The sequence below is a fragment of the Nerophis lumbriciformis genome, linkage group LG22, assembly GCF_033978685.3.
Source record: "Nerophis lumbriciformis linkage group LG22, RoL_Nlum_v2.1, whole genome shotgun sequence".
NCBI lineage: Eukaryota > Metazoa > Chordata > Actinopteri > Syngnathiformes > Syngnathidae > Nerophis > Nerophis lumbriciformis.
Window position 1 is genome coordinate 22,060,888 of NC_084569.2, and position 24,071 is coordinate 22,084,958.

Genomic DNA, 24,071 nt, shown 5'->3' on the forward strand with positions numbered 1-24,071 from the left:
TCAGAAGTGTGTGAATGTTGTCTGTCTATCTGTGTTGGCCCTGCGATGAGGTGGCGACTTGTCCAGGGTGTACCCCGCCTTCCGCCCGATTGTAGCTGAGATAGGCTCCAGCGCCCCCCGCGACCCCAAAAGGGAATAAGCGGTAGAAAATGGATGGATGGATGGATGTTGTAACAATGACCCTATTTAGCTTCTTGGACTAGTGCAGTTTTAAACCACTACTAAACTTGAATAATATCAAACCCATATAGACTACTCAATAAAAAACAGTAATAATATATGTTTTAAAATTAAACATATGTAGTTGATAAGAGTAAAGAATGGATATATAACAACCAGTATAAATAAAAAAGTGTAACCTACAAAAATAGAAATACAGTATAAAATTAAATGTTAGAGGCAGTGCATTTCGACCCACAGCAAACTACCACTATATTAAACATTTTGTTGAATTAATATCTCTCATTCTCTGACAGTGTCAATCAAAACTGAACTTTATACATTTTATTTAACTATTGTGACATATTTATCTAATGGGTATTTACACTGATGTCGAAAATGATGTTTGTATTGTGCAATATACTGCAGTTTAGCAGAAGTAGGCCATATTCCTGCCAAACAGGGGCGCTCTAGTATACAAGCTGATGAAATAGTAAACGAAGAAGACAAGTACCGCTTCATATGATTGGTTGAAACTTTGGCGGACTTTATCCTCCGTCACTGTACTTTTTCACTCCCCCCCTTCCTCGTGTTTACGGTCAAGTTTTTGACAGGGACTGCAGCTTCTCTTCCTGCACCGTGGGTGAGTTAACTATTAAACAAAACAATGTAAAGCATTGTGGTAGCAGAACAGTTTTTAAAAGTCTAACTTTTTATTGCAATGCTGTCATAACTTACTGGAAAATACTGAGTAGATCAGTTTTTTGCATATGAACCACATGTCTTAATTAAGGCAGTATTGTACTAGCACGTACTGTTCCAAAACCGAAAGTTTGTTCAAATCAACTTGCTAAAATGATCAGAATAGCACGTTTTATTCCATTCTAGTATTTATTCAAAACACTGCTACTTTTCACCAACGTTATTTGACGAGACGGGAAGAGTTACTGCCATTTGTTTAGGTCAGTCGAACACCGTACGGAATTTTTCTCTTTTAGGAATGTGACTGTGAGTCCAGATTGATTACGCAACACTGTGTCAAAAATGTGTTATGTTTGCTCGCCCATTTTCTTTGTGCACGTAATGGTCCAAAGTTTATTTGGGGAAGCCCCAAAGTAAATCACAATTTCAACAGGATTTCTGCTGATTTTAAATGTAAGAGGTAAAATGTTTCCAGCACCCCTCGCGACCCCGTAAGGGACAAGCGGTAGAAAACGGATGGATGGATCAAACATAGTTACACCCTTGGTTTAACTAAAAAAAACAAGAATGAACATTCTCTTAGAAAATCACTGTATTTTTAGGGATGTGAATCCTGCAACAACTCGATCACGATTCAATTTTAGTGCGTGTGGTGATGATTCGATTCAGAATCGATTAGTGATTCAACACGATTTTCGATTCAAACCGATTGTCGCATAGGTATAGACATTATAATACAATTTTCAAAACAGCTGGTTACAGGTTATAAAAGCCCCATGACATATATGACATATATTTCTATTTTTTTTATATTAATATATTGCTGGTGTTGTCTTATTGTTATGGAAAAAGAAAAACTGGGGATGGCCTAAAAAATGTATTTCTAAAATTCTTTTTAGGAATTTTTGGAATTGTACAAATACATTTTGAGTCGGAATAAATGAAAATCGGGATTCGGATGTGAATCAATTTTTTTTCAGCACCTCTTACCCAGTAATTATCAGTTCATAGCAACTTGACAAACTGATGTCTCTTGATTTGAACATTTTCACATGCACAATGTGACAAGACCTCAGGAGATTGAGCCTTAATAACTTTTTTTTAGGAATGTGGAAAATGTGAATCAGTTTGCTAGTATGCATAAAGAAGGAACTTAAGAGGAATATCAATATATAGAGGTGGGCAATATAACTAATTGATTGATTGAATAAGGCTTAAAATCAATTTTGCATAAATATTGCTGCCTCTTGCAAAAACAATAATACTTATTTACTGCTAGAGATGGGATTTATGGCTCTTTAAAGGTAGTCATATATTTTAAAGATCTGTTGAAAATACATGTTTTGTTAGAGATATATATTAGTTTGTTTTATTTTTTAAGTAACTTGTTTTTATCAATGAATTAATCTTGATAGCAGTTATAAGATATGGTTTCCATCAGAATAATTACAAACAATTTATAATCTATTAGTGGGAATTATTGTGAAACATTAATACTATTTTAATTTGGCCATTGTTGCCATTGTAAATATTCCATAAGGTTGTGCCATATCCAATATCTAATCCTATAAGTATTGACCCTTAGATTGCTATTTAAAATTTCCCCTCATCTAAAAAAAAATGTGTCTGTCCCAAGTACACAAATATATACAAATGATAAAGAAAAAATCTGTACATAAAAAGGTTTTATCTTTATTTGTTATATGTGACAATGGACATTAATGGACATCAAATGACAATTTGCCAGATCTGGCAGGTAGATGGTACATACACCAAAGTCAAAACGTTTTTTCCATAACAATAAGACAACGCCAGCAATATATTAATAAAACAAAAATAGAAATTAGGACAAGGTAAAAATGTGAATGCAAAATTGTACTACCCTACCTGGTGATTACACGTGAAGTACTTTACATATCCACAGCAGAACAAAGAACCAGAAAAAGGAATCAAACGCTTCTTTTCTTTCGACCTCAACTTATTTTCTAGTCCAGTCGGCTAGTGCGCACAACCCTGGGCAATTTGTATTAAAATGATGCGAATCAGTTCTCATCGTTCACTTAAAAGAGATGCTCAAAAAACTGTTCGCTCGCGAACGTCACATCCGTACTTGGTGTCCATTTTGCCTCCTGGCAAGTAGGGCAACACTCTCCACTGTGGTCGATTATAGGCTGTTTTCTGGACCATTATTTGTCAGGTTCATTGAAATCATTTCCATCTCTACCGCCAGGTGTTCGCTCGCTCTCTTCCTTTTACCTTCAGGTTTCCAGTGAAGGGCTACTCTTATGATGTGGTCTGTCTCTCTTCTCAAACATCCCCAAATCCAGCTCCAGTGCCAATTTGTCTCAGTGCTATCCATGCTGTCTTGCTGACATCCTGCCAATAAATCTTAATTCGATATCGTGTTAAAAAAACAGACAGATTCTTCTTGGACTCCGTGTGGAAAACTGACAGTTGGCAAATGTCACTTACTGACATTTTCCAGCATTCTGCACCATAAGGCACACATGCTTCTAATGCTGGGAAAATATTTCAAGTTTAAAGGTTCCTTTCCAACAGTGTCATGCCATAGACTGTAAAAAGTGCATTACATTTAGTTTTTTGCTGAAATTACACAATTAAGTTTTGATGTTGTAAAACTAATTGGTCGTGATTGTTGCCTTACGCAATCTGTATTGTTTTCTGTGGATAGTCGGGTGGCTTAAATATGAATTACGGTAAGTCCAAACAGTGGCTGTTCCACTGCAGTTTTCTCCAACTCCTCCAGTTATATTAATGAGACATTGCAGCTTGTGGCAGTTTGTCTCTCTAAATTTGTGGATTGCGGTAGGGTATCATCATCAACATGCAGTATCGCCATTCAAATCTCTGTTAAATGCTAGATTGACAGTAATTTCTGGACTATAGAGCGCACCTATTTATAAGACGCCCCCACCTAATTTTTTTTATCATATATTGGCCGCACAAGTCTGTATATAAGTCTGTGTATAAGGTGTACACTGAAACATGGAATATTTGAACAGGCGCTTGTGTTCATTCACAAATTTAACAAAAGACAATGCCTGTAACACTTTTGGGGCCTGTACTTCGTGGGGAATTTCCGTTCAATTCCTTTTTCTATGGCTCAATTGTCTTCGGGGCTTCTTTGTGTGCATTTTGTTGTTTCTTCTCCATGATGAAGTAGAGTCCATAATGCGCTAAATGGCTGACTGAATGATTGTGTGAATGCATTGAATTTATTGTGAACAATTTCGTTGGTCCACCCTGACCCTTTCTGCAATTTCTTTGGTCTGATGTGACGAGGCTGAATTTATTGGCGGCTTGTGAACCCGGAAAAATCCATGAAATAACAACAGCTTCGTATAAAGCGCAGGTTCAAAGTAACTGCTTATACAGCAGTGCGGAAATTACGGTACATAGTTGTTATCGCCTATCACATATCATTTATATCGCCCAATTCTATACAGATGTCCATCCATCCATCCATTTTCCACCCCTTATTCCCTTCGGGGTCGCGGGGGGCGCTGGAGCCCATCTCAGCTACAACTGGGCGGAAGGCGGGGTACACGCTGGACAAGTCGCCACCTCATCGCAGAGCCAACACAGATAGACAGACAACATTCACACTCACATTCACACACTAGGGCCAATTTAGTGTTGCCAATCAACCTATCCCCAGGTGCATATACAGATATAATGGATCAAACTCAAAAATCAAAAATGTAATCTTTATTTTCTTGTTTAGGTCTTCAAAAGCCATGTCTTTAACTAACGGACAACATGTCACCAAGGAAACATGGGAGTCTCACAACAAGATGATGTTGGAGCCGCTGGCTGTCAATGATTCTGAGGTCAGTCTCATCTATTTGTATTGCTGTACACTACGGTATCTCACAACAAACATTTCAACAGCCATTTTATATCTTCTAAAGGGATAATACTTTAGAAGTGCAACTTACTTGTATATAACTTAGGTGTAGCCAATGTATAGTTTGGAAAGCAGTATAGATTTACTGTCCTCAGCAATAGCGAAGTTCAGTCAAATTAAATAGATAGATAACCTTTATTTTCTGTTACAAAACAGAAGTTAATTTTTGACAAATTTACAAGACAGAACAATAGGAGAGATGATAAATAAAACAATTAAACAGACACAAAATGTAAGAGATATACAGTATCTATTTTTATTTTAAGTGATGCTGGCAGTGGGAATTAAAGTTTTTTTTAATAAATGTTTTCCCTGGCAAACAATAGCAAACAACACAAGTGAGTGCTCATCCTCACAATGATCATGTCCAAAGTGTCAATATATTTTCTCAGCACCATTGCTGTCTAGGGGATCATGCACTGCTGTAGAATGTCATCGTACATGTTGAAATTCCTCTTTCTCTTAACAAACTGCAGCACTCTTGCAACACCAGACCATGACTACAGTCGTCCCTTGTTTATCGCTGTTAATTAGTTGCGGACATGACCATGCTAAAGAAATTTCCGCAAAGTAGGAATCAAAATGTAATATTTTCATAGCTAAAGCATAGAAAAGCTGTTCATGACCTTCTAATTACGTTTTTCAACATTATGAGAGCCCTCGAGACATGAATTAACAGCCTTTAAGCACTTTTACACTCTTTTAATCCAATGTAGTAATGTATCTGGAGGCTGAGCCAATCAGTGGTCATGATACTGAAAAGTGTGTTCTGATTTCTTTGGTCTCATCTGGTGGCCAATCGTATTGTAGTATTTATAACTTTAGCTCATTTAGTCATCTTTGATTGAAAATGCTTATTTTAGGTCAAACATTTTGTATAAAAAAGGATAATTACTAAAAAAAAACTGGCAATATGGGGAAGCTGCAATATTTTAAGCTCGATGTGGACAGGGACGACTGTATGCATATTTCTATATATATATGTATATATATATATATATATATATATATACACACACACACAGACAGTCGTGGTCAAAAGTTTACATACACTTGTAAAGAACATAATGTCATGGCCGTCTTGAGTTTCCAATAATTTCTACAACTCTTATTTTTTTGTGATAGAGTGATTGGAGCACATGTTTGTCACAAAAAACATTCATGAAGTTTGGTTCTTCTATGAATTTATTATGGGTCTACTGAAAATGTGACCAAATCTGCTGGGTCAAAAGTATACATACAGCAATGTTAATATTTGGTTACATGTCCCTTGGCAAGTTTCACTGCAATAAGGCGCTTTTGGTAGCCATCCAAAAGCTTCTGGCAAGCTTCTGGTTGAATTTTTGACCACTCTTCTTGACAGAATTGGTGCAATTTAGCTAAATTTGTTGGTTTTCTGACATGGACTTGTTTCTTCAGCATTGTCCACACGTTTAAATCAGGACTTTGGGAAGGCCATTCTACAACCTTAATTCTAGCCTGATTTAGCCATTTCTTTACCACTTTTGATGTGTGTTTGGGGTCATTGTCCTGTTTCATTTGACATCACATGGACAAAGATAAGACCTTCTGGAGGAAAGTTCTGTGGTCAGATGAAACAAAAATTGAGCCGTTTGGCCACAATACCCAGCAATATGTTTGGAGGCAACACTAAATTGGCCCTTGTGTGTGGATGTGAGTGTGAATGTTGTCTGTCTGTCAGTGTTGGCCCTGCGATGAGGTAGCGATTTGTCCTGGGTGTACACCGCCTTCCGCCTGATTGTAGCTGAGATAGGCTCCAGCGCCCCCCGCGACCCCAAAGGGAATAAGCGGTAGAAAATGGATGGATTGATGGATGTTTGGAGGAGAAATCCCAGGAACACCATTCCTACTGGTGGTGTTAGTGGTGGTGTTAGTGTTATGCTCTGGGCCTGTTTTGCTGCCAATGGAACTGGTGCTTTACAGAGAGTAAATGGGACAATGAAAAAGGAGGATTACCTCCAAATTATTCAGGACAACCTAAAATCATCAGCCTGGAGGTTGGGTCTTGGGCACAGTTGGGTGTTCCAACAGGACAATGATCCCAAACACACATCAAAAGTGGTAAAGGAATGGCTAAATCAGGCTAGAATTAATGTTTTAGAATGGCCTTCCCAAAGTCCTGACTTAAACGTGTGGACAATGCTGAAGAAACAAGTCCATGTCAGAAAACCAACAAATTTAGCTGAACTGCACCAATTTTGTCGAGATGAGTGGTCAAAAATTCAACCAGAAGCTTGTGGATGGCTACCAAAAGCGCCTTATTGCAGTGAAACTTGTCAAGACATGTAACTAAATATTAACATTGCTGTATGTATACTTTTGACGCAGCAGATTTGGTCACATTTTCAGTAGACCCATGATACATTTATAAAAGAACCAAATTTCATGAATGTTTTTGTGACCAACAAGTATGTGCTCCAATCAATCTATCAAAAAAAAATAAGAGTTGTAGAAATTATTGGAAACTCAAGACGGCCATGACATTATGTTCTTTACAAGTGTATGTAAACTTTCGACCACGACTGTATGTATGTATGTATGTATGTATGTATGTATGTGTGTGTATATATATATATATATATATATATATATATGTGTATATATTACTGTATTGGCCATAAAATTGCCATATCATCTGTCAGGTTGTTATTGTGTGTGTCAGGTGTTCTCCATTATCAAAAAAGAGAAGCACAGGCAGACATATGGACTGGAACTGATTGCTTCAGAGAACTTCACCAGCAGAGCTGTTCTAGAGGCTCTTGGCTCTTGTATGAACAACAAGTACTCTGAAGGATATCCTGGTCAGAGGTATATGAATGAATAAAGCTTGTGGAATAATAAACAAATCATAATACAGGTCTGCATCAGACCAGGAGGGTTTTCTATTAATTTAAAAAAAAGTGTGATATTCTGAATGGTCTCCAAATGTAGGTACTATGGCGGTACTGAGCACGTTGACGAGCTGGAGAGGCTCTGCCAGAAAAGGGCGCTTGAGGCCTATGGTCTGGACTCTGAGAAATGGGGCGTTAACGTGCAGCCTTATTCCGGTAACCAATATGGGTTTTCATCCCAAATGGAGTTAGAGGAACACACCTTTTGTTCTTCATGCAGGTTCTCCGGCCAACTTTGCAATCTACACTGCCATCGTGGAGCCTCATGGTCGAATCATGGGCCTGGACCTGCCGGATGGAGGTCATTTAACACACGGCTTCATGACAGAGAAGAAGAAAATTTCTGCAACATCCATCTTCTTTGAGTCCATGCCATATAAGGTGACCACACGCTTGCATGATTCTGTTTCCATACATCATTATAATTCTTTCAAATATTGTTTTACTTTCAGGTGAATCCAGAAACTGGTTACATCGACTACGACCGACTGCAAGAAAACGCACGCCTCTTCCACCCCAAACTCATCATTGCAGGTCATTTAGCACATGGGTGTCCAAACTTTTCCCATCATTTTGGTATTTTTTTATTCTGTAAAAACATAAATTATATATACTTAAAGACAGAGCTTTATGTCAGCTTTGTGTTATAGTTGACATTATTAGATACTGTATATATTGGAGCCTCGAGTATTAGCAGATCCTAGTATTGCTCAGATACAATATCGGCACAAATTATACATCTTTTTCATATTGTGGAATGTTAGAAAACCTGGCACAACTATAGTGATGAAAAACACCAACTTATTTCATATTACCAGTCTGAAATGGACTTATGCTGTCTTTAAGTTGAAGTGGAGTGATAATTGTTTTTTAGGTTACACCAAGTGGCCACAACAATTCATTAGGCTCATGATGCCGTAAGTTGAATGATGCCAACACGTTTAATGCAGAATACTTTCTAATGCACTTCTGTCTTGGAGACAGGCATGTGATTTTTCCGTCTATAGTCGGAAATCCGTCTTTTTTATCCATGTAAAAATATAAAAAAATATTTTCCGTTTTTCTTAGTTTTTTCCGACCGACAATGTGTGTTAAATCTTGAACCGTTTCTTTGCCATACCTGCCTACAACCACGGTTTTCCCGTGATGAGTACGGATGAGTATTGGCAAAAAACAACGGTTTTCCATTAAAAATTACGAACTTAAAACTTGAAGCTACATAGCAAAGCAACTCCACGGGCAGTGGACAAAATATACGGGAAATATCAATGATGATTGGTTGTTTTTTTACGTATAAGAAAATCCATGATCGGATGATTAATTTACTATGATGAGTCACAATTGGTTAAGATTAGGGCAAAACAATAGGGACAGGCCAATCAGAGGCAAGATAGGGCGGGTCATGGAACCAGGAAGGGAAATCACAACAGACGCGCACATCCCAAATGACGACGAGAGAGTCGGAGAAGAGAAGAGGGAATATTCAAGCGGGCGATTTATATATTAAAAAAACTAGTGGAAGATGGCAGAAGGATTCTCTTCCTTAGATTTTGCTTTTAGCGATGTAGGCGACGTCCAGGAAACCCGCAATGTGTCTACTTGACCACATTTGGACAAATGTATGCGTCTGGATAAAACAATGCCCAACATGTCTTCCCGACATGGAAGACGTGGAATACACATTTAAGAACACACATGATTGTGGCAGACATTTGATGACTTTTGCTCTAGTATAGCTTGTCTAAATGCTACATTTCATTTTCATTGATGTTTTACAACAAGACACTAGCTGACATTTTGTTCATCATTTCTACTGTTTATATTTTGACATTAAATAGTTGAATCCTTTTGAAACATAAAAAACATGACTGCAGATATTTGTTATTTCATGCTATAAATCACAAATAGCTATTCAGATAAAGGAAGTTAGTTAATAGAATAAACATTGTTTGTACACTGTGATTTTTGCATTTGGAGCAGTTAGAGGTGGAGAGGGACTCGAAGAGACAGAAATTGGCTATAAAATCCAAGGCAGAATCCACTAAAGCAGAAACAAAAAGGAAAATGCAAGCTGCCCCCCTTGTCCCCCCATCAGGGACCTACGGCCCCCATACCCCCGGCTTATTTTCAGTCTTTTTCATTAAGTTCAAATCACATGCCTGTGGAGACTTTGTATCTGTAATTTAATATCATTTGATACTGGTTTATATTGACAAATATGGCATTTTAGACTGCAATATTGTTCAATTAAGGACACTGACTACATATGTTTAGCTTGTGTGCTTAGCTGTTGTAGAGCTGCTAGCTCCTTAGTAGCCTATAGCCTACATTGTTTACCTTTTGTAAATGACCTCACTAAAATACAAGACCCAACTTGTGGGCTTATTGGAAGACATCTAGATGTTAATTGGCTGGTGAACACGTTGCAAGAATGCTTGTATCAGAGCGTTTATATCGGACATTTTAGATGCAAGACGATGCTATCCGATACTTTTTTTTTTTGCTGATATCAGACTGATATCTGATATTAACATTTTTGCTTTTTCTCACAACATTATGTCTTTTTGCTATTACCTTGCATTTTTATTGCTTTTTTGTTGTTTTATTTCAACAATATGCTGTGGGCTGACAAAACTCGAGTTTTGGGATGCAAATGGCACCCAGGCCACTCCTTGGACACCCCTGATCTAGCACATGCTCGCACTATGCTTCTCTAGCTAATATCAGGTGTAAATTCAAGGAAAATCACATTGAATTAAGTCTAATTCACTGTCGACTGCAAGAAATCATGTATCACATTGTTGTCTGGCAGGTTGGCCGTTTTAGTGTCTTATATGTTACTTAGGAATTATAAAGATGAAACAAGTCTTCCTTATTTGGACAGGAACCAGCTGCTATTCCCGCAACATTGACTACGCCCGCATGAGGCAGATTGCCAATGAGAATGGCGCGTTTCTGATGGGAGACATGGCGCACATCAGTGGACTGGTGGCTGCCGGAGTCGTGCCTTCGCCCTTTGACTGCTGTGACATCGTTTCCACGACAACCCACAAGACGCTGCGTGGCTGCCGAGCCGGACTGATATTCTTCAAGAAAGGTAAATTCGCTCAGTGTAGCGGTCAAGCATTCAATATAATCCTCTCTCTGCTCTCCTCCAGGTGTGCGGAGTGTGGACGCCAAGGGCAAGGAGACCATGTACAATCTTGAGTCTTTAATCAATCAAGCTGTGTTTCCAGGGCTACAAGGCGGGCCACACAATCACGCCATTGCAGGTCCTCCTCATGATCTGACATACAGTGTTTGTTTTCTGTCCAATGCCAAAAGCTTCAGTTTTTTTCCTCTGCTTTCTATGTCCTCAGGTGTTGCTGTCGCTCTCAAACAAGCCATGACACCCGAGTTCAAAGCTTACCAGTTGCAGGTTCTTGTCAACTGCAAAGCTATGTCCAACGCTCTAATTGAGCATGGCTACAAGATTGTCACTGGTAAGGATCATTGTGCCCCTTTTCTAACACTAGGAATTCAGAGAATGCGTAATAGTAAGGATGGGCGATATGGCCTAAAATTTGTATAACAATATAAATTGCAGCCTCCTGCGATAACGATATATATCGTGATTTATTTGTGACGCATGGGTTGCATGACGGCGATCATTGCTGTGTTCCCTATATACAGAACGCCGAGGAGGCAGCGTGCAGGTATAAATGTATTGAATAAAAAGCAAAAGGCGAGAGCCGTTGGGAAAGGCTGTGCATAGAGAAGGCTATGCCAAAGAAACTAAACTGATCAGATTTCAAAACAAAGCAAAATGCTGGAGAACAGCAAAGAGTTACTCCTAAGAACGTACAGCAGGTGAAGCGTCCACAAACGATATATATGAGGAACAATCAAAGTCCTGACCACGAATGGTGGCCAAAACTCAACTTAAATAGTCCTCAATTGATAAAACAACGCTCAAAGGCAGGTGTGAAGGTGCAGTCACAATCTGCCACTCGTCATGTTCATTTAAATCAGAAGACATTCATTTGAATTTAACAAATAACAGCGTTAACATGATAGGAGGTGTTAGTTAGTACTTTTTGTATTCAGATGACTTGCTAGCGTTAGTGCTGCTGGGATTAGATCGGAGCCGTTCAAAAACTATTCTATTTCATTTTTAATAATCGCATGTGTGTTCAAATGTTTCAGCATATTGCTCGCATGTCCTCTTTATGAACTAGCAGCCTTATAATTATTACAAGTAGCGCTGTTGCAAGCATCTCTTGTAAAATGTAGTCAACTGTAAAGCGTTTGTTGCGCCCGGACTCCGCCATTTTGCCATCTGACGTCATTACGCACGTTGCATAACGACCACCCGGAAGAATTGATAAGAGAACCGTTTGGAAAAAATGGCAAGTGATTCCAAGGATTTTATACACTGGAACCTGGTTCTGAACAAGGACCGGTTTTTGATTCCCATCCCTAATCTTCACTAGTCATCCTTACATTTCATATTTGCCCATTAAGGTGGTTCTGACAATCATTTGATCTTGCTGGACCTGCGCACCAAAGGAACTGACGGAGGACGAGCAGAGAAGGTTCTGGAAGCCTGTGCCATTGCTTGCAATAAAAACACCTGCCCAGGTATTGTTTTTTGGTTATACTGTATGAGCAGTAATGCAAACTTCTTTGTCTTGACCATGGCAATGTCTTTTTTTTTTCAGGGGACAAGAGTGCTTTGCGCCCCAGTGGGCTGAGATTTGGCTCTCCAGCTCTGACCTCCAGAGGCTTGGTGGAAGATGACTTTAGGAAGGTGGCAGAGTTTATTCACAGAGGTAACATTCTGCACAACAAACCACCTATCACAAGGTGGGTTTAAGGGAAAAATAAGGATTTTTTTCCTATCCACCAGGCATTGAGTTGACCTTGGAGGTGCAGAGAAGTCTGGATCCCAAAGCTCCTCTGAAGGAATTCATCCAGGCCTTGGCCCAGGAAGAGAAGTTCCAGCAGCGTGTAGCAGAGATCAAAACAGAAGTGGAGGCTTTCGCCAGTCATTTTCCCATGCCTGGTCTCCCTGAGCTGTAGAGGCCGATAGTATCCAGATATGGATGGTGGGACAAATAATTCTGGCAAAGGTTACATGTAATGATGACCTCCATCATTCATTTGTGATGCGGTTCTACCCCATCAAATAAGACGGTTATCACCTTGATTGATTTTTCAGTCAGAGCAAGCTTTCATGATTTTTTTTGTGCTTTCCTCTACTGCAGCTTTGTCCACATTTAAGCTTTAAGTTTCAGTGAAATGTCCAAATCTACACTATGAAATATGACAATCATTTTATTGATGACGTGTCATACAGTGCAGTACATTTGACACCAGGTATATGTGTGATGTATTTTAAATACAGCTTCTTTGTCAATAAAATCAACATGTTTGGATAAAGACCAGTTACTTATGTGTGTAAATTTCTCTTAAGAATTCCCTTTGCCCAAATATATTTTATTGGGAGCGGGAGGATACTAGCTTGTGAACAGTAATTACTAACCATTGGTGCACCACTCTTCAGAATGTACACTTTTTCAGTTGAATTTGTGTCACTGACTGGGGTTTAAAATACACAAATATTTTTTTAAATTCCATATATTAACCTTTATTTTACTCAGTCAGGTGAGAAACGATTCTTACAACAGTAAATACACATCCTGTGTATCTCTACTCCATTGCCGGTACCTTCTGTGTTGCATTTATTTGCATGTGCCTTTCACATATTGTGGAAACTAGGATTTAAACAAAAGTTACAGTGCTTGCCATTTTTTTCAAACAAAAATGTTTTCATCTATTTACTTGGAAAATCTAACTTGCTTTGTAAAATCCCTAATTGTAGCAACAGAAGCAACTGGAATGATGAAAATGGAGGGGAAAAAACAAAACTAATGAAGATAAATGGTAATTATTCATAAAGTAAGCAAGTGTTTTTACTGTAATAGAATAGCAAATATTGTTTTCTCTGTTACAGTCAGGAACAATGAAAACCAGTTTGGTGTTTCTTCACAATTATTAGCATTTACTACAGAACAGTAAGTAGAATATCAAAAACAAATTATATTTTCCATTTCTGTCTTATGTTTGTATATTTGGCAACAGCAGGTTCTTTCTAGCTTAAAATATTAGTTTCTTGCATTTGCAGTTTTAAATTTCACCAAATCCATACATTCAATTATTTGTGACATGTGTTTCTGATACTCATTATTGTTTTTATTCTCTGCATTTTGTGTAACGTGCAATACTTTTGGGTAAATAGTATTTGACTAATTTTACTGGGTCTCACTGACTTTGAATAGAAATTAACATTAATGCACAGTAAGTGTAGAAGAAAATGTGCTCCATTAAAGAAATAAATGTTATACTTTAATTTAAATGATAAATAAATGATAAATGGGTTGTACTTGTATAGCGCTTTTCTACCTTCAAGGTACTCAAAGCGCTTTGACACTACTTCCACATTTACCCATTCACACACACATTCACACACTGATGGAGGGAGCTGCGATGCAGGGCGCTAACTAGCACCCATCAGGAGCAAGGGTGAAGTGTCTTGCTCAGGACACAACGGACATGACGAGGTTGGTACTAGGTTGGGATTGAACCAGGGACCCTCGGGTCGCGCACGGCCATTCTTCCACTGCGCCACGCCGTCCCTGTTTGATTTGATTTGTTGCCATGTAAGGAAAGGCAAAGCAAGTTTATTTATAGAGCACAATTCATACACAAGGCAATTCAAAATGCTTTACAGATAACTACAAGATAATCATGAAGATAATTCTAATTAAAATGTAAATTATAAAATCAAATCATTATGAAAAAAATCATAATTAAAATCAAAAAATGTAGATAAGACACTTTCAATTGTCAAATGCACAATTAAAATTGGCCATTTTTAAATACTACAAAAAATAAAAAAAACAAAATAAAAACAAATACAAAAAATGGGCTTATCTAAAACATATTCAATTACTCCAATGAAGACAATAATAAACGCCGGATAGTCGAACCTCGGATTCAGGAGGAACAGTGTGGTTTTCGTCCTGGTCGTGGAACTGTGGACCAGCTCTATACTCTCGGCAGGGTCCTTGAGGGTGCATGGGAGTTTGCCCAACCAGTTTACATGTGCTTTGTGGACTTGGAGAAGGCATTCGACCGTGTCCCTCGGGAAGTCCTGTGGGGAGTGCTCAGAGAGTATGGGGTATCGGACTGTCTGATTTTGGCGGTCCGCTCCCTGTATGATCAGTGTCAGAGCTTGGTCCGCATTGCCGGCAGTAAGTCGGACACGTTTCCAGTGAGGGTTGGACTCCGCCAAGGCTGCCCTTTGTCACCGATTCTGTTCATAACTTTAATTGGACAGAATTTCTAGGCGCAGTCAAGGCGTTGAGGGGATCCGGTTTGGTGGCTGCAGGATTAGGTCTCTGCTTTTTGCAGATGATGTGGTCCTGATGGCTTCATCTGGCCAGGATCTTCAGCTCTCGCTGGATCGGTTCGCAGCCGAGTGTGAAGCGACTGGGATGAGAATCAGCACCTCCAAGTCCGAGTCCATGGTTCTCGCCCGGAAAAGGGTGGAGTGCCATCTCCGGGTTGGGGAGGAGACCCTGCCCCAAGTGGAGGAGTTCAAGTACCTCGGAGTCTTGTTCACGAGTGAGGGAAGAGTGGATCGTGAGATCGACAGGCGGATCGGTGCGGCATCTTCAGTAATGCGGACGCTGTATCGATCCGTTGTGGTGAAGAAGGAGCTGAGCCGGAAGGCAAAGCTCTCAATTTACCGGTTGATCTACGTTCCCATCCTCACCTATGGTCATGAGCTTTGGGTTATGACCGAAAGGACAAGATCACAGGTACAAGCGGCCGAAAGTTTCCTCCGCCGGGTGGCAGGGCTCTCCCTTAGAGATAGGGTGAGAAGTTCTGTCATCCGGGGGGAGCTCAAAGTAAAGCCGCTGCTCCTCCACATCGAGAGGAGCCAGATGAGGTGGTTCGGGCATCTGGTCAGGATGTCACCCGATCGCCTCTCTCGGGAGGTGTTTAGGGCACGTCCGACCGGTAGGAGGCCACGGGGAAGACCCAGGACACGTTGGGAAGACTATGTCTCCCGGCTGGCCTGGGAACGCCTCGGGATCCCCGGGAGGAGCTGGACGAAGTGGCTGGGGAGAGGGAAGTCTGGGCTTCCCTGCTTAGGCTGCTGCCCCCGCGACCCGACCTCGGATAAGCGGAAGAAGATGGATGGAAGACAATAATTAGTTTATTTTCTCTTTTTTAGCCGTTTTTCCAATATCTATGAATAATTTGAAATCATTAATCCAATGGGAGAATTTGGGTTTTACTTTCAGAAATCGACTTTCATGTACAAAATATTTTTCTTGCAACATCGTAATATTACTAATCATTTCTATGTTGTTACCTTTCATAGATATACCAAATTCAATCTCTCCTAGAGTAAATGGGGACATCTCCATACAATTATCTTTCAGCCATCCATCCATCCCTTCCATTTCCTACCGCTTGTCCCTTTCGGGGTCGCGGCCGACCTCAGCCAAAACAAATGTATGTTGCGTTTGTTTACAAACTATCAACTTCAAGGGAAACGCTCCCTCCGAGGAAACGGAAATGACGTCACTTCGGTCAAAGGTTATTGTGCGCGCCTCTCGTGTGTCTCAACTAGCAACAGCGTAGAGAAACGTTCCGTGACAAAAAACTAACTTTTAAACCATTCCGGCTGTTTTGTTTCACATAATACAGCAGTCATTTTACTGTTATTTACGTGGTGTCTTTAGCCTAAGGGCTAGCCTGGCTAGCTTTGGTCGGTGGCTGTTGAAGAAATGACCGACTAATTAGCTCAATAGTAGTTAGCTAGCTTAATATTTAGTTTGCTAGCGGGACAGAACAGAAGCAAGCATGCAGGACTTACTGGCTAACGTGGACCATATCAAGTTTGACCTGGAGATTGCCGTGGAGCAGCAGCTGGGGGCTCAGCCTCTGCCGTTCCCCGGCATGGACAGTAAGTGCTCTTATGCTAACTGCTACCTAGCAGCAGGTGACGATGGGGGCGCCAACTATGTGCAGACCCCATGAAGACTGCTACTTCTGTTTTATATGAAGACTTGAACTATGTTTCCCCCTCAGAATCCGGCTCCGCTGTGTGCGAGTTCTTCATGAGAGAAGAGTGCGTGAAAGGTAAACACAAAGACACCACGAGTCACATTTAGAATAGAATAAAATGCCTTTTATTGTCACTATACACAGGTACAATGCGATTAAAAGTAGGGCTGGGCGATATGGCCTCTTTTAAATATCTCGATATTTTTAGGCCATATCGCGATACACGATATATATCTCGATATTTTGCCTTAGCCTTGAATGAACACTTGATACTTATAATCACAGCAGAATGATGATTCTATGTGTCTACATTAAAACATTCTTGTTCATACTGCATTAATATACCGTATGCTCATTTTAAACTTTCATGCAGAGAGGGAAATCACAACTAAGTCAATTTAGCAAAAGTGTATTTATTAAACAGTTATTAAGCAGTGGCACAAACATTCATGTCATTTCCAAAACAGAAAGTGCAAGATTGTCAGAGACATTTTAAAACAAGCTATAAGTCATACTTGCCAACCCTCCCGGATTTTCCAGGAGACTCCCGAAATTCAGCGCCTCTCCTGAAAACCTCCCGGGACAAATTTTCTCCCGAAATTCAGGCGGACCTGAGTGACGTGTCAACAGCCTGTATTCACGTCCGCTTTCCCACGATATAAACAGCGTGCCTGCCCAAACACGTTATAACTGTAGAATGATCGAGGGAGAGTTCTTGGTTTCTTATGTGGGTTTATTGTTAGGCAGTTTCATTAACGTCCTCCCAGCGGGGTAACAACACGCAACAACCGCAGTCATGTTTTATTCTACCGTAAAGCAGTTCGTCTGCCGTAAACAGCAATGTTGTTGTAATATATTGAGTTGGAGGCAATAACCAGGCGAGGTGATGAAGTACGTCTCTTTACTGTAGACTTCAGAACAGACTCACACACTTGATGTCAGGTGGGCAACACCACGTAAATCGTTGGCCAACCAAAAAGTAATCCCAGTACGCTATAGCCAACATTCACCAGGAGATGGCAACAGACAAACATAGATCACTCTATTACATTCCTCCCCTTTTAGAAATGTAGAAGTTACCGTACTCAAAATAAATAAACAACCCAACCAAAAAATGCAGCAGCTCAATTAAAAAACTGTACTTAAGCCACATTCTTTTTTTTTTTTAGTACTGAACTCTTAACCCTCATTTGTAAACAATAACATGCTTATTATACAAACAGTATTTGTACACCTTTAACACAGATTTTTATACTGTCTTCAGAGATTCAGTTTTTTTGGTGGTACTCGAAACCTTTCTGGGTACCTGCGAAAGGGTGTTCAGCATGGTTAGAAAAATAGTGACAGAGAATAGAACAAGGATGGACAATTCAACCCTTAACTCAACAATGAGTAGATGAGTGTTATGTGTGTGTGTATATGTGTAAATAAATGAACACTGAAATTCAAGTATTTATTTTATTTTTATATATATATATATATATATATATATATATATATATATATATATATATATATATATATATATATATAGCTAGAATTCACTGAAAGTCAAGTATTTCTTATACATCTATATATATATATATATATATATATATATATATATATATATATATATATATATATATATATATATGAAATACTTGACTTGGTGAATTCTAGCTGTAAATATACTCCTTCCCTTTTAGCCACGCCCCCCACCTCCCGAAATCGGAGGTCTCAAGGTTGGCAAGTATGCTATAAGTGCACTTTTGTGCATGATGACACACAAGATATTTCAATAAGTGTCACATAAAAATGAGCTGCATATCAAATAGTATATGTCCTACGGTGTTGATGTGGAAATAGTTGCTTCGGCATTTAGTTGGTGTGGCACCGAACGGAGATGTTGACATGTAAAGACATATTCCCGCTTGAAGCCAAACCACCGTCAGACAATGCACCCCGTGCTGTTTTTCTTGGGAATTAATTATTCCTCCGTTTGTTACCAGATTCGCACCTTCTTTCTCATGTATTACCACTCAAAACACACTGTTAGCTGTTAGCATCACAGCTAACATTACCATGTCGCTACCTGTCTGCTCCGCGGGAGCGTGTGACGTTGCTCACGTGACAGTATGTGACGTATGTAAGAAGGTGCGCTTCTTTTAAAGTCTCTGTGAGAAGGAGAGACAGGAAAGCGTGAGAAACGCGTGCAGCCGATGATCCGCTGTGCTGCCTTTACCACTCTCTGGAGCCTCTCCCTGTCTGCAGCGGTGCAGCTGCCGTACCATGCTGTAATGCAGTATGTCAACAGGCTCTCAATGGATGAGCGGTAGAAGATCAGCAGCAGGTTGGAGTCCAGGTTGTACTTCTTGAGGACTCTCAGGAAGTGCAGCCGCTGCTGAGCCTTCTTAGTGATAGCAGTAGTGTTATCTGACCAAGAGATGTTGTCAGAATCAGAATAGTTTTTATTGCCATTGTTTGAGAACGGGTTCACAAACTAGGAATTTTTCTTGGTGCAACAGAAAACACATATAAAACAGAATAGGTAATAAAAATAGCTGTAACTGAGCTATCAGATCTTGTTATTGTTCATGTGCCTGATGGCCGAGGGGAAAAAAGGATGCCAAAAGACCGGAAGGTGTGGACCCTCTCCACACACTCACCCTTAATGTAGAGGGGGGCTCGGTCAGTGATGTGTTTCCTGAAGTCGACGACGATCTCCTTGGTTTTCTTGGTGTTCCGAGCAAGGTTGTTCTCTGAGCACCAGTCTGCCACCTTCCAGACCTCCTCTCTGTAGACTGCCTCGTACCCCTTTGAGATGAGTCCGACCACCGTAGTGTCATCCGCAAACTTCACTGGTTTTCTGAAGACATATACCGTATTTTTCGGACTATAAGTAGCAGTTCTTTTCATAGTTTGTGCCGGGGGTGCGACTTATACTCAGGAGCGACTTATGTGTGAAATTATTAACACATTACCGTAAAATATCAAATCATATTATTTAGCTCATTCACCTAAGAGACTAGACGTATAAGATTTCATGGGATTTAGCGATTAGGAGTGACAGATTGTTTGGTAAACGTATAGCATGTTCTATATGTTATAGTTATTTGTATGACTCTAACCATAATATGTTACATTAACATACCAGGCACGTTCTCAGTTGGTTATTTATGCGTCATATAAGGTACACTTATTCAGCCTGTTGTTCACTATTCTTTATTTATTTTAAATTGCCTTTCAAATGTCTATTCTTGGTGTTGGGTTTCATCAAATAAATTTCCCCAAAAAATGCGACTTATACTCCAGTGCGACGTATATGTTTTTTTTCCTTCTTTATAATGCATTTTCGGTCGGTGCGACTTATATTCCGGAGCGATTTATACTCCGAAAAATACGGTACTGGGACGGCGTGGCGCAGTGGGAGAGTGGCCGTGCGCAACCCAACGGTCCCTGGTTCAATCCCCACCTAGTACCAACCTCGTCATGTCCGTTGTGTCCTGAGCAAGACACTTCACCCTTGCTCCTGATGGGTGCTGGTTAGCGCCTTGCATGGCAGCTCCCTCCATCAGTGTGTGAATGTGTGTGTGAATGGGTAAATGTGGAAGTAGTGTCAAAGCGCTTTGAGTACCTTGAAGGTAGAAAAGCGCTATACAAGTACAACCCATTTATCATTTATTACTCACCAAATGCAAATATCCTTTGTTTTTGTTTACACTTCATTTGCAGGTGGGATGTGTCCTTTTCGGCACATCAGTGGAGAGAAGACAGTGGTGTGCAAACATTGGCTCAGAGGTCTTTGCAAGAAAGGAGACCAGTGCGAGTTCCTTCACGAATATGACATGACTAAGATGCCTGAATGCTACTTCTACTCTAAATTTGGTGCGTTCGCAAGACCTGGACATTGTTCCAAAAGAGTACAGCTACTATGTTGATGTTTGATTTTATATTATCTGTGTTGTGTCCCGTAGGTGAGTGTAGCAACAAGGAATGTCCCTTCCTGCACATTGATCCTGAGTCGAAGATCAAGGACTGTCCCTGGTATGACAGAGGCTTCTGCAAACACGGTAGGCTCTTCGACACCTACTAAATGTCATATTTCCACACTGGCTTCGGTTTTGGGTTCTGTTTCGTTGTATTTTTTGGGTGTACAAACCTGTTTTCCTCTCATAGTTCTTCATTTTGCTTGTCAGCAAAAAACACATTCTGCAGTAAATATAATTGGTGTATTAAATACTATGAGACTTTTCTTTCAAATTAACGAGGTGTAACGATTAATCGATATATCAATTTATATTGAACTACATCGATCTGTGCTTGATAAGTTTGCATTTCGGAAGTTAAGTATCGATCCAAGTTTGTTTTAAAAGGGAATCGATTGATTATTAGAAAAAGGAAAACATTGGATTTAAGAACGGCAGACTTTATATGAAGTTTAGCGCTTTTAATAATAAGGACGTTAAATGTTAAGTCTGTGCCCATCTGTGGCGTCATCAAAACAAAAGTGGCGGATAGATACGGTGGTCGAGAAAGGTCATAACAAATGCAAACGCCACAAGACAATATCAATAATCACAACACAAACTTTCAGCTACAGCACGATTGCCAAAACCACAGCAAAGACAAATGACAAAACAATAATATAAAGCCGCATCACAACTTTTAAGCCACAAAAAAACGTGACCGACAAAACAGAAGTGAAAGCGGCGCAACTTACGGTGACGCACCGATTTCCGGAACTTAACAATATTAAGCTACAACACAACAACTCGCAGCCAAGGAAAATGTATTTCGTCAGAAAGAAGGAAATAGTAAAGATGGATCAAGGAGGCTATAGAAATTAGGAAGTGAGGGGCCAACACCATCAACAGGGATGAGGGGGCATATACGTATGCTTCCCGCACACCTGGGATGCTGTCCTTCATCGGCGATGCCAGCATGGAAAACGGTTATGGCGGATATAACTTTATTTAGCAGGAATTTCTACTGTTAAAATGTTGTTTACTGTAGTTTCCCTGTCAAGAAATAACAGGATTATAAGAAACTTCACCTGCAGTGTCCAGTATCCAGTATTTGTTTCACAGTCACACTGCTTGTTTTTTTTTTTTGCTAAAACGTTACTGAATCGATTTCAACTCACTGAATTGTTTCAGTCTAAAAAACAAAACATCCCTGAATCATATCGGCAAACACAAATTCTGAATCGAATCAATGTTAAGACGAATCATTACACTCTTACTTTTAAATGTTTAATACCCTCTTATTTGTTGATCACTCGTGGACACCAGTGCTTCCCACCATGTGTTTAGCAAACAGCAAGTGGTGACCCCAATTTTATTTTATTTTTTTAAACTCAAATAACTTATTATTTTAATTATTATAAACATCAAAGTGCAGTTGGATTACAGCTAGTGTACAATAATGTGGGCCAACACAAGGACAAGTTAATGATTATTTCCGGAACAGAAAGTTTTCATCCACAAACTCAAATATGATTTGAACAAAAAGTGTCCGTAGAGGTTTTTAGTACATGCAATATCCGACGTGATGAATGAAGTTTTTGTTTCTCCAAAATGTTGTCTTTCAACTTCAATGCTTGTGCTGGCCATAATTCTTAATCTACACATACACACGCAAACACACATTGTCCTGTCTATTTTACCGAGTATTACTGCATTTCTGCTGCATTCCTATTGTCCAATGAATTGCCTGATCCCCGACAAGACCAAAACTTTGTGTAATTAGGTAAATGCTCTTCAGCAATGAACAGATTAATGCAATTACCTTTTTTTTTTATCCTTCTGTTTTAGGCCCTGACTGCAGACACAGACACACAAGAAGAGTGATTTGCGTTAACTACCTGGTTGGCTTCTGTCCAGAGGGAAAATCTTGCAAATTTATGCAGTATGTTCTAGTTTGTGTTCAGCATAAGAATGTGTACCGGTACACTGGATGTTAAAATGCAGTTTTTTAGGCTGAAATGTCATCTCGTTTCTCTTCAGCCCTCGTTTTGAATTACCAATTACTGAGCAGCCTCCTCTGCAGCAACAAATTCAGAGTCAGGCAAAGGTGAGACCTGCTCAAACACAAACACAAGATGAATAGGATATTGGTATCCTGACCACACACAAATGGTTACAAAAAGTTTGGGATTTGTGGAAAAAGTTCACGCTATAGTAATGTTACATCATGACCGTAAGGCGTTTACCGGTATATAGAAGCATGTCAGGGGGATTTCCTCATCTTGAACTATTTCAGGAAGCAAAAGTGGTGATTATACCACAACAAAAAAGGCCAGTGATTCAATAACTTGTCAAGCGTTAATCAAATTATTGAATTGGATAACTTTATTTGATTAGGACAATGCATATTGATCAACACATGAGCAAAAGCACACAGTAAATACACTAGAATTAGCTACAATAACTCATTTGAATCTGTTCTCCTAAGGCAGGCACCATTAAAACAGACATACATTTACAGACAACATCATACAAACATTACAAGATAACTTACAATTAATATTAGCAATATAAACAAGTCAACATACTGTATAACAACTAAGTGTGCACATTACACATGGGTATAGAACAGGTTTGTTTTTAACCACTGATTTAGTGGGGGTTTTTTAAGGTTGGGTAGCTGGCACAGTTTCTAATATGAGCTGCTCGTGTGTTCCATGCCTGTGTGCCTCTGATAGAGACAACCGTTTGACTAAATTTAGTCTGCGGAGTCATGACATCTTGCTCTTCTGCCCTCAGATTATTGAGGTTCTTGAGTAGAGAGTTACGGGCTCTACTTGGGAACTCTTGTCAATGGGATTAAAGTCTGGAGAAAGTGCATGTCCATGGCAATGTAGTGAAGTGAATTATATTTATATAGCACTTTTCTCTAGTGACTCAAAGCTCTAGTGAATCCTGATATCTAAGTTACATTTAAACCAGTGTGGGTGGAACAGGGGTTAGTGCATGTGCCTCTCATACGAAGGTCCTGAGTTCAATCCCGGGCTCGGAATCTTTCTATGTGGAGTTTGCATGTTCTCCCCGTAAATGCGTGGGTTCCCTCCGGGTACTCCGGCTTCCTCCCACCTCCAAAAACATGCACCTGGGGGTTGTTTGATTGGCAACACTAAATTGGCCCTAGTGTGTGAATGTTGTCTGTCTATCTGTGTTGGCCCTGTGATGAAGTGGCGACTTGTCCAGGGTGTACCCCGCCTTCCGTCCGAATGCAGCTGAGATAGGCTACAGCACCCCTCGCGACCC

General features: G+C 39.8%; 2 protein-coding genes across 3 annotated transcripts in view; both read left to right on the forward strand.

Moving 5' to 3' along the window:
* The first annotated feature begins 658 nt into the window (after positions 1 to 658).
* On the forward strand, positions 659 to 13,122 carry shmt1 (serine hydroxymethyltransferase 1 (soluble)). 2 transcript variants are annotated; one of them, XM_061973382.2, is made up of 12 exons: positions 659 to 802; positions 4,607 to 4,712; positions 7,473 to 7,618; positions 7,742 to 7,857; positions 7,922 to 8,082; positions 8,154 to 8,235; positions 10,586 to 10,798; positions 10,860 to 10,973; positions 11,061 to 11,183; positions 12,205 to 12,321; positions 12,402 to 12,512; positions 12,590 to 13,122. In XM_061973382.2, exons 2-12 carry the CDS (start codon positions 4,620 to 4,622, stop codon positions 12,760 to 12,762), a joined length of 1,449 nt encoding a protein of 482 aa, XP_061829366.1. In that variant the 5' UTR covers positions 659 to 802; positions 4,607 to 4,619; the 3' UTR covers positions 12,763 to 13,122. The 2 variants fall into 2 exon arrangements, with proteins under 2 accessions (XP_061829366.1, XP_061829367.1); XM_061973383.2 differs by lacking the exon at positions 659 to 802 and adding an exon at positions 4,520 to 4,540.
* A 3,169-nt stretch (positions 13,123 to 16,291) lies between these two features.
* Positions 16,292 to 24,071, forward strand: part of cpsf4 (cleavage and polyadenylation specific factor 4) — a 9,446-nt gene continuing 1,666 nt past the window's right edge. The window contains exons 1-6 of the mRNA XM_061974018.1: positions 16,292 to 16,723; positions 16,849 to 16,899; positions 20,539 to 20,691; positions 20,781 to 20,876; positions 22,620 to 22,713; positions 22,812 to 22,878. Coding sequence (XP_061830002.1) covers positions 16,621 to 16,723; positions 16,849 to 16,899; positions 20,539 to 20,691; positions 20,781 to 20,876; positions 22,620 to 22,713; positions 22,812 to 22,878 — 564 coding nt within the window. The 5' untranslated portion in view covers positions 16,292 to 16,620. The remainder of the gene's footprint in view (positions 16,724 to 16,848; positions 16,900 to 20,538; positions 20,692 to 20,780; positions 20,877 to 22,619; positions 22,714 to 22,811; positions 22,879 to 24,071) is intronic.